The 11242-nt window shown below is 41.1% G+C and overlaps 1 protein-coding gene across 2 annotated transcripts; it reads left to right on the plus strand.

Moving 5' to 3' along the window:
• The first annotated feature begins 268 nt into the window (after positions 1-268).
• Positions 269-10169, plus strand: ZNF518A (zinc finger protein 518A). 2 transcript variants are annotated; one of them, XM_039708807.1, is made up of 3 exons: positions 269-371; positions 2048-2166; positions 4510-10169. In XM_039708807.1, exon 3 carries the CDS (start codon positions 4629-4631, stop codon positions 9270-9272), a length of 4644 nt encoding a protein of 1547 aa, XP_039564741.1. In that variant the 5' UTR covers positions 269-371; positions 2048-2166; positions 4510-4628; the 3' UTR covers positions 9273-10169. The 2 variants fall into 2 exon arrangements, with proteins under 2 accessions (XP_039564741.1, XP_039564742.1); XM_039708808.1 differs by lacking the exon at positions 269-371 and adding an exon at positions 639-1035.
• Positions 10170-11242: the final 1073 nt, after the last annotated feature.

An 11242-nucleotide genomic window follows, 5' to 3' on the forward strand; every position in this document is an offset into this window, starting at 1 on the left:
GGCAGCAGCTCTCCCTGCCACTGCCACCGGCCCAAACGCGCCCTTGGGTACAGGGAAGCGCACGGCCACTGAAGGTGAGGACGGGCGGAGCGGCCGGGCCGTTCCCACGGCCGTGCCATGTGCCCAAGGCCACGTCCAAGGAGGAGAAAGCACCGGGAGCAGGACGAGCAGCACGAAGCCAGCCGGACCTGCCGCCACCGCCCCGCCCCTTCCCCCCCTTGGGCCTCGTCGGCCGCCGTCCGCCCATCCCTCAGGTGAACGCGTATCCCTCCGCCGCGGCCGCCCCTCGGCCGGGATCGCGCCCGGCAGTGCCCGGATGGAAACTGTGATGGCGGCCGGCAGCGCCTCGCCGGACGGTGGCGGTACCCGAGGTAACTCCGCGGGGGGCGTCGGGCGGGGAGCGGGGAGGCCCCGCGCGGGGCGGGAGGGACGGCCCGGCGCGGCTCGGAGCGGGCAGGGGGCGCAGCGGCCGCGGCGGGGCGGGACGGGACGGTACGCGACGGTGCCCCGTGGTGAGGGTGAGACGTTAAATAGTCCGCGCTCCGGCGGCGGGAGGCTCGCGGGGCAGCCGGCGCTGGCGGCGGGCGGGACCGCGGGGCGCGCCCGGGGCGGCGGGGCCGGCCAGAAATGGCCCGCGGGGCCGTATCCCTCCGCCGGGCTGCGCGCCGGCAGTTGCGGCCGCCCCGGGGCCGTGCGGGCGGGGGCGGCGCTGCCGCGGGGTCCCGAGGAGGAGCCGGGCACGGACGCGCCTCGCTCGTCCCCGGCCCCATGTCCCAGCGCCCGCTGCTGTGCCCGCGGCCAGACGGAGCTCCCGAGCTGCCGCCGCCTCGTCGGCCGCCCCGCGCTTTGTCCCGGCGCTCGGCGGCCGCCGCAGCCCCTGGCCGGCTCCCGGCAGCGCTGCTCCCCGGCAGCCCCGGCGGGCGGGGGCAGTGTCAGCCCGTCTGCCGCTGGCCGCGTGTAGCCGCCGTGTTTGTACACGGCAGGTTCGCCCTGCGGCACGGGCAGTCTGTGTGTGTGAGCTCTGAGAGCGCTTCGGTGATTTTTTTCTTTTATTTTTAATTTTTTTTTTTTCAATTTAGTAGAGCACTGTTGTGCTACTCGGGTTGTGTCTGACTGCTCCAGCTCTGTGGGTTTCTTAAGATCTAGTTTTGTGAGTTCCTGCATGTGGCCAGGTCTGGAGAGAGATTAAGGCACCACAGAATGGCACTGGACATGGGATATACTTCAGTATAGTTTCATTTATTTATTGAATAAAATTTAAACGAGTCTAAATTTCTTCAGAAATCTTGAAGATACTGCCTGCTGGGATACCTATTTTGAATGTAGTTCGAAATGGAAAAACTGTAAAAGTTACCTAATTTAGCAGTGTCTAACTCCTATGTGTAATTTCTCTCTAGATCAAAGTATATAGCTTAAACTTTCTATCTGTACTTTTTTTAAAGGCAATATGAACACATTGCAGCATTTTGCGGGAAGAAAATTATGGCTCAGAGCCTCAAGGGGTTACTTATGCTTGTCCTTAGTGGTTTGGGGATTTTTTGAGTGAGAGTTAACTGTGGCACATGCTTGTGTATTTTCAATGTTTGTACTCATTTTATCTGCGTTTAAATCTACTTATTTGTTTCAGATATTGTGAATGTAGTATTTTGCCAATAACTTTATAGAAACTTATAATTAGGACTTTGCCATTAAAATTTTTGCTTGAGAAAAGAAAAGTGCCTTTTGAGTTCAGGTTAAAATTTGATGGACAGAGATAGCAGTCCCTGCTGTCCGTGCTGTTTTTAAGTTGTCATGTGTTTATGCTTCCCAGCTTGAGGTGCAGTGGGAAAAGCGAAGGTAAAATAGGCATTGTTATATTGTGTATATATACAGTATTAGTATTGCATTTGATGGTGTTCTGTGGGAGAAAAGTTGGTATGTATTTTTGTCTTCGACGTATTAAAAATCCACATAATGTAAATTTGTGAGGGATTTGTGCTTTTCAGCTTATTCTTTCAATTATTGCTTGTATTTACACCACTTAGAATACCTTTCCTTTTGTTTCCAGAACTTTTTCTAGTATTTCTCCTGACTGTGGCCTTGTCTGAGTCTTGCAATCTTACCTCTTCTTTGTGTTTGGAAAATATCCAGCTGTTGAAGAATTGAAGTCAAGTATTGTCTTAACACGTAAGTCAGACTTTGAAAATAGACCATTAGAGATCCCTGGGATAAAAGAAAGCCCTTTTTTTAAATGGTTGTTTCAAGTAAATATTTTTATTTGTCATGCTGCAGGAGCTTGTTGATTGTTGCATGCTACCCAAAAATAATGAAATTAAGTTATAAGGTCAATTAATTAAAGGGGATCTTAGATCTCGACTCTTTGCCAGATGTAAATGTTGCCCGGTTGAGGACCTCATTGGCTTGGTATGGAAATCCTGAGCCTTGTTCTCTGCAGCACTTTAGCCACTTCTTATTTCTCTAGTTTTAATTGTGAACATACTTCAGGTTCAATGTCTGGCAGTATAACCTTTTAACCTGAAGGATGGGCAGCTGCCATCAGGATGATGTATTGCATCATGCAAGCTGTAATCTTTGTGTTGCACCTGTGTATTAAAAAAGGTGTTCAGGCAAACAAATCCAAATAATTTTTAGTTACTTATTCTTTATGAGGAAGTTCATCTTGCTTCTATTCAAATAAGTGCTATACCACTGGGAAGAGAATGCATTTTAATGCAGTACTCTTTTGATGGAAATGGAATATAAATGCACGTGAGTTGTTCTCTTCTCAGGGCTCAAAGCTGGGTAATATCCCACATATTAATCTTCTGTGTGGAACATGGGGAGTGTGTCATTGAGTTAAAAGAAAAATAGAAAGCCTGTGACCAAAGTGTTTCCATTTGGAGAGATTCTGAGGAAGGAGTGTATGTCTCTGTGGTTTGTTGTTTTGGGGTGTGTTTTGGTTTTGTTTTTTGGATGTCAGATGTGTAGTTGAAGTCTTGGAGGTCTCATATCTGGAGAACACAGTTAAGTGAATTTTCTTGATAATAGAGTCTGTGTAATAGTGTCCAAGTCTGTTCTATTTATTATTTTCAAGAATTGTGCAGAAGTTCTAGTATCTTCTCTATATGAAGGCATTAAAGCATGTGCTCAAAAAAAGTGGTTTGCTTTTCTTGCTACATGATACAGGAACATGGACTTGAAAATTTTTCAAGTCTCCATTTTTTGTCAGGTATTTGCATGTCTAATGCTAGATACTTCCTTCTCCCAGGACTGTGGGAAGAGATTTGAATGATCTTAGGGCTGATGCTTGTGATGGCTTGGAGATCTTGAAGCAGCCCTTGCACTTATTCACAGTGAGGGTGTGATCATTCTTTCAGTTTGGATGTGAATAGATACGATGATCTAATGAGTTGCAAGTCTGTGTTGCTTCAGGGTGAGCCCCAGAGTAGGGGGGAGAAATTTGCTAATCAGACTTCAGCTAACAATTTACTAACTTTTGTTAGGAAAGAAGAAAGTGACTTTGTGACTTGTAGTGCGGAAAAAGTTTACACTAGTGAAGAAACAGGTCTTCCTTTCCAGTGTTGCTTTTCAGAATTTAAGTTAATTTTGCTGCTGTTCCAATTCTGCTGATTCTGTGTCGACATTCTGTGCAGGAGTGTTGTTCAGGCATAGACTTGAGCTGCTATAAATTGTTGATGCAGCCTGTTATGGAAGCACTGGCATGAAATCTGCAGTGAGACAGTGATGCTGACCGTAACTGTTTGAGCCTTTTAATCCATAGAAGGGTAGCGCTGTCAGTCATGCACTGAAAATATTGATGTGCACCCAGGAACATGAAATGAGAAACCTGAGAACTTTTATGTGTTGACTCATTCAGACTTGTGTGGTACTGAAGGTAGGCATGTGAAAAATTCGTTGTAGGTCAGTATGATTGGTTTTTTTGGTGTTGGTTGAAGGTCATGTCTCCATTAGTGAAGCAGATATTTTGTCAGATTCTGATTTTACTTTCTTTTCTTTTTAAGCACAATAGTAACTAATACAGTAGCACACTTGAGTAATAAAAATGTCAAATTCTGTAGATTTTGACTTCTTTTTAGTACTTCAGTTAGTGGCATGTCACAAAGGAGTGGTTTTATTTGCATGATATCCCAGATGAGTAATAAACACAGGCTTCATTTTAAAAAAGTAGGTCTTCGGACTTCTTCATGCTTACAGGGTGGGAGAAACCCAAAATTTGATGACGTATATATTTCAGTAGATGTTCTTTAAAACATATTTTTCAAGTTTTATATATTTTTTTAAAAAAAGCACCAAGCAACAAACCAACAAACACTCCCAACACAAACAATCAAAGGTTATAGTGTAAATTTTTTTTTTTTTGCTCATATTTTTTTTTTTTTTCCCTCGAGGAATATTATAAAAGTTATCAACTTCAGTTATTGGCATATATTTGTTAGTGAATTGTAATAGGTGTTCTAATTGCGTTAGTTTTAAAAGTAATTATTTGCTTTGTTTGTTTTTTAATTTCAGGAGAATGAAATGGGGAAGTTGTAGAGCTTTGAGAATAACTTGGCGTAGTTGTCTCACTTGCTGCCAGAAGTAAGACTAAATCTCAAGAATTCATATGAAGAAAAGTAGAACCTAAAATCATGTCATCTGAACAAGAACACTTTTTTTGTGACAAAAAGCAAATCAGTTTCTTAAAACACAATGCTATGAAGAATTTTTCTACAAACATTACTTTGAAGAAAGAACTGGTGAGTGATCCTTCAAGTATGACAATTCAACCAGCAATTTCAGATGTCAATCTCACTTATGGACTAAAAAACGTGAAGATTGAATTGCCCAAGGTGAACATTCCAAATGAAGTATTAATGAAACAGGAAGTTGATAGGTTTAGAAAACTCTTTCAGTGTAAGCAGCAAACTGCTAGGAAATCCTTAAATCTAGAGAAAATAAGTGGAAGCAATCTCAATTGTTCAGAAGGAAGCCACTTGCAAATTAAACCAGAAGTGCAATTTGAAGAAGGGTTAAAAACTGCAGCAAAGATACTGAATTTCACTTGTACGAAGTGCAAGGATAACATTAGATACAGCCCAAATGACCTACAGAAACATTTTCAGCTGTTACACTATGGTGAGTTGCCTCTGTATCCTTGTGAGATGTGCAGCTTCTCAGCTAATGACTTTCAGTCATTTAAACAGCACAGACGCATCCATCGTAGCACTTTAGTAAAATGTGAGCTCTGTAACGATGAGCAGATATATACTTTGTTGGCTTTGACAAAACACTTCATATCAATGCATTGTGTAAATGGACACTTTCAGTGTGAAAAATGTGGGTTTTCTACCCGTGATGTGGGTACGTTTGTTCAGCACATTCACAAACACAAGGAGATTCCCTATAAATGTGGAAAATGCCATCAAGAAAACTTTACAGAAGAGGAGCTCCAAAATCATCTCCTTGTTCATACCAGTATGTTTTCTTTTGGTTGTCCTTATTGCAGTTACAGCACATCACGGAAAGATTATCTTTTAAAACACATCATAGCTTTACACAGAGACCACTTAATTGCAAAAGAAAAACTGGAAAAGGATAAATATGAAAAAAGAATAGTAAAGACTCCAGCAGGACTGAAACTTGTGTTAAGAAGGTATAAAATGGGAGCATCAAAAAAAACATTCTGGAGACGGAAAAAGATAAGCAGTGGAAGTGACAGTGCTGGAGAAGAAAATACACAAGTGCTAAGAAGTGTGAATAAAGTTCAACCAAATGCTGAGGAGCTGAACCAGTGTATGAGAGACATGGAAACAAATGAAGAGAAAGATCAAGCTAAATACATTGAAAAGTGTCATTTCTTGGGTGGAATGCTCTCTGCTAATACTGCACATTACAATAAGGCAGATGATGGAACGAATTATGGCCTGGGATTATTGAAAAGTGCTGTTCATGGGCCAACGGTATTGATGGTTAAAAACAATAGAATATCTGTACCAGCAAATTACAGTGCTAAATTTATGGGCTTTAAAATGGTAGATGGAAAACAACACATTGTTATAAAATTACTTCCTACAAGTAAGCAAAATGAACATTTGTTGGGTCAGAAAGTTGATCCTGTTAAAGATGGTTCTGCAACTCCTTTGCTGCAGACTGCTGATCCCTGTGGCTTGTCTTCAGGTGCTATACCACATGTAACTGATCAGTCAGCTTTGAAGAACAACTGTGTTCATCCATTAACCTCCCCTCCATTTTCTTCTCCTGCTCCTCATTCAGGAAAAACAAAAGTGGAAAAACAAAACAACTCCATGTTGTACGGTAAGAGTGTTTCTGAAACTGTAGCACCTTCTAATATAGCTGAAGGAAGAAGTCCAAATTATTTGTCAATGCAGCTGGACTCAACTGTACCTCCACATGAAGAGGTAACAAAAGTTGGAACTCAGACTGGTATCTCATGGGGAAGCTTTCATCCTTCAAGTCATCCTCAGGTATTATCACCCGCTATTACAAATAACCTTCATTATGACCGTATGAAAATGCCCTACTTTCCTGAACTGAAAATGCAAAATGGTGGCCTGAGTAATAGCAATGGAACTAATAATCTCTATTATTCAACCTCAGTGGATTCATCTAATGAAGGGTTGTTGTCTTTTCACAACTATTCCAAAATGGACTCTTTGGATAATCCATGTAGCATTTGGACGTCAACAGATGACAGGTACAAAGAATTTAGCAAAAGAGGTTCTTTTCAAAGCAGTAGAAATGAACCTCCATCTCCACGTTCAGAGTCAATGAAAGGTTTGAAAGCAGAGAAAATTGTGTCAGCCCAATCAAATATTAATAAAACTTACAAACACATAAACACTAAGAATAACTCTGTGTCTTTTAAAAGCCAGTCTAAATGTGGTGTTAACAGTGAGTGTTTCACAGAGGACAAGCATAATGGCCGACAGTGTTTGGACACTAGCAGAGAGCAAGGCTTTCAGAACGTAGCTGAGAAATTCCAGGAAAATGCCTCTGGTGGTGTTAACTCTTTCTTAATGCCTAAAATCACGTCTGTTTTCTCATTGCAAAGTGAGCAGGCAGCTAATTATTTATCGCCTGAGATAAACCAATTACTGCAAGATGTGTTAAAAGTAAAAACAGCTTCTCAGCAGGAGTTCCACAGCAAGACTAACTGTGTCAAACTTCGTTCTGATAAGCTGCTTTCTGGTGCTGAGAGCGGGAATGCAGCCTGCGTGCGTTTAAAAAGCTCTGCAACTGCGTGTGGTTTTCAGAGGCCTCCTCCTAATGTACACTTCCCTTTATGTAGGAGAGAGTTCAACACAAGATGTAGCACAAATGAAGGTACATGTTATGGGAGAGAAAGACAGACACCCAAAACATCACTTGATTCACAGAACGTGGACAAATTATCCAGAACTCCGGGTGTTGGTACATTGCTAGAAACTCCTACAGATGAGTTTACACAGCAGTTAGTAAAAGATAAAGTACTGTCTGCAGCTCAGAATCCTAGCAGCTTTTCACCAGTTTTGCCTGTTCTTCGGGAACAAAAGAAAGCCCTTTTTGTTCAGTCCCTTCCGTCACGATTTTTCGTTCCTTTCCACCTTTCTAACCAGTCTAGACAACAGGTGGTGTCAGGAAAATCTCTTCCATCAACCACTTCATCAGATGGGCCTGTTACTAAAGGTGTACCTGCATCTTGTGTTTCAAATAAAGGACCTGGAATGATGTTGACTTTTAGTGGGACAGTTGGAAGAGTTGCAAATGCCGCTAATGATAGTTCTCAGGTTTTAGGGGGAATTGCTTCCAGAGAATTTGGGAAAATATCAGCTTCAGAAGTGAAGGGGAAAAATGGCAGTTTTAGAAATGTAAGAAGTTCCTGTAATGGGGAAGTATGTGGTACAGTAAATGACTCATTGAATAGTATGCCATTCAAAGCACCTCTTGTAGTTACAAACTCATCAGAGTCGTCTGTGAAGGCAACTTCTTCTGTGAAGGTGTTACCAGAGCACCAGGATGCTGTCTTTGGTTCCTTGGAGTCAGTAAAACAACGGGAAATTAAACAGGAACAACATGTTTATGCACTTTCGCCTGATGGACAGCAGGGAGTTTTTCTGAAGTGTTTGACACCAAACAAGCCTGTAGTTCATAAACCAATTTTTTTTCAGGATAATGCTCATCAGAATTGTCAACCAAAGAAAACTGGAGCCATGCAACAACAGCCTTTGCTGAAAATTAAGACTCCTACTTCAGATACACTGTCTGATAACACTCAGTCAGTAAACAACTTGGTGCCCTCACTACAGGTGGATAACTTGCAGTCCCTTACTGCTGCACTAGCACAGAAACAAGCTAATCTTAGTTTTAATGATGCCTTAAATTTTCCAGATGGATTAATGCCAGCAAATGCCTCTTTGGCAAGCTCTAATCCAGCGTGTCATGTTCCTCTTGTAGAACCTGTTTATTCTGCTAAATCTGCAGGGACACGGTTGCAAAAATGTTCTATTGAGAGTACGCAAGTAATAGCTGCTAACAAGAGGAATAACTCTGGTTGTCAGAAGTCGACATGGAGCACCCAAAACAGAACTGCAAAAGTAAAACCTAGTTTGAAACAAGCTGGATCTAAAAGTTCAGGAACTGTGGGTAGGCAAAGAAACAAGAATTTCAAACGTAAAAGGAAGGCTAGTTGTGCAGAACCTCCTAGAAAGAAAGCAGTGTTGCACAGAAAGTGTAAAGAAAAGAATCAGACTGCAATTGTTAGTGAATCAGGTAGCCCTTACAAACCAAGGGCATCAAAAAAAACTGTGAGGACTTTGAAATTACTCCCTTTTAATTCTAACCAGCTTATAAAATGCCCCCGGAGAAATCAACCAGTTGTTGTGCTTAATCATCCTGATGCAGATGTTCCAGAAGTTGTAAATGTAATGAAAACTATTGCTAAATTTAAGGGACATGTTCTTAAGGTTTTATTGTCAAAAAGAACTGTTGATGCTCTTCTGCAGCCAGACTTCTGCAATCCTTCAGCTGTAACTACTGATAATTTTTCTCAAAAAAGATACAGGACAATAAAACCCCTTAACCCTGTAAAAGAGAGATTTGTCTTAAAATTGACGCTGAAAAAGACTAGCAAAAACAATTACCAGATTGTGAAAACTACCTCCAATAATACCTTGAAAGCTAAGTTTAGCTGCTGGTTTTGTGGTAGAATATTTGACAATCAGGATAATTGGGTAGGACATGGACAGAGGCATCTGATGGAGGCGACTCGAGATTGGAATTCATTAATAAAATGATGACCAGTGAGGAAAATAGTAATTTAAGTTAAAAAAACCCCCAGTTGGATTAGGAACACAAGTCATTCTGTTTTGTATGTCAGTATTGTAACTGAGGTTGAAAAAGGATGCAAAGTTTTTGTGTTTGAAAAGAAAGAGTGTATTTCCTATTGCCATCAGATTTGAGAAAGATCAAAGAATATTGTGGTTTAAATAACTTGTAACTAACTGCAAATACAATTCCATAAAAATATATATTATTTTTATTACTATCATGTGCTATATTTTTATTCTATAGAATGAGTCTTCAGGGCCTTTGTTCTGTACATACTTAAAATCCCTAAATATGTAAATATTTTTATACTTTTCAGTTATTTGGTATAATTCTTGCACAGAAATTACACCGTTCCCCCCAGTTTTTCAGTTCTGTGCATGCACTACTAAAACCAATTTTTAAAATATTTTCAAATACACACAGCTGTTATCCTGGGATTTTTGTTTTTTCACTTATTAGCTCTTGACTTTGTTTTTCAGGGATTGAACACTATTATTAGCAAGTGCCTCAAAGATGTGAAGCAGTTTACATTATGTTGACTGTGTAACCATGGGTCCGTATAGGGCCGTTCCCCCACAGTTTCATTTAAACAAAGCCATATGTGAATGCTTTAAGCTATATTGCTATGCACATGACACTTGTACTATTTCTGTGCAGTTTGTCTACTTTCTTAGTGAAGTATTTTTCATATAAATTAATAAAACATGTTATGATTGTGTTAATACGGTGAGTCAGAATGAAATCAATTGAAAATATACAGTATATATATTCATAATGTATATGGTGTTTAAGAATGGTGAACATTCCTAATCTGTATTGATTTTGTCACTATTAAATTTGCTATAACTTGTGTTTACAGCATATGACTTTGAGCATTTATAGAAAACGTTTCTATCTTGTTATGTCTGCCACAAACCCTGTAGGGATGGTCAGGATATGGGGAGGTGCAGAGCACCATTTTAGGCTTGTAATTGCATCATGAGTTTATTTCAGGTGGATGTAATTTATCCCCATAATAAGTTAATGTTTTCTGCTATTGCTTATTCAGATCTACTGCCTATTGAGGCACCAGGGGTTTGGCAAACCAAGGCTCGAGTTCTCCTTCCCTTATTTTACCATCCAGAAGGGTAATGTTCTTAGGGGTCTGCTTGCTTTCTACTTTCAGTTTTAGCTATAATGAAGACACAGACTATGCATTACAGTTTAATCTTTATATGAGGGCATGTAAGCCAAAGACCTCTCAACCACAGTGTCTGAGGGTATGCAGATGAAAGTCATTATTATGCACAGTAATTATGTCTCAAGGCTTTGTCCTCCAGATTCTCAATGAACCTTTGTAGGCTAGAAATTTCAGTCTTATGTGGGATTGCTCTTACCATGTGGCTGCCACCTTTTGCCCAAGTATGAAGGTGGAAGCCAGCTTCCCAAAGCATTGATGGAAAAGCTGTCAAAATGGAACAGTCGGCTTGGAGAGGACTGGAGCATTTAAACTGTGGGGTTTAGATTGTATGCAAGCCTCAGCAGTTTTCTGTTACTGGTTCCTTAAGGAGAAAATGAAGATTGCCTGCTGCCAGTGAAACAATAAGAAGACATGGATGTCACAGGCGTATCACCACTAACCTGAATTCAACTTAGATTTTAAAAAGTGTTAAAATTACCTAAAAACAATTGCTTCAGTGATTAGATAAATTTTTCTTTCTTGATACGTGTGTTGGCAGGAAGATGCACACTAGCCTTGCAGCTGCTGCGTTCTGTATGGAAGACAACTGAAGCAGTCAAGGCAGCCTAGTTTGGGTGAATTAATACACAGTTGGTGTGTGTTGTGTATGTAACTGGATCATTTTGTGCTGCACCATGGGCTTGAGCTCTGATGTTAATCTAACTGGGAACTTTGAAGAAGACCAGTGTAGTGGTGAGGAAGCAGGTTGGAAAGAAG

Source organism: Passer montanus, unplaced genomic scaffold (assembly GCF_014805655.1).
Source record: "Passer montanus isolate IOZ18808 unplaced genomic scaffold, ASM1480565v1 scaffold21, whole genome shotgun sequence".
Classification (NCBI taxonomy): Eukaryota; Metazoa; Chordata; class Aves; order Passeriformes; family Passeridae; genus Passer; species Passer montanus.

Bases quoted from the DNA above. Each gene is read 5' to 3' on its own strand.
- ZNF518A (XM_039708807.1), top strand. From the start codon at position 4,629: ATGTCATCTGAACAAGAACACTTTTTTTGTGACAAAAAGCAAATCAGT.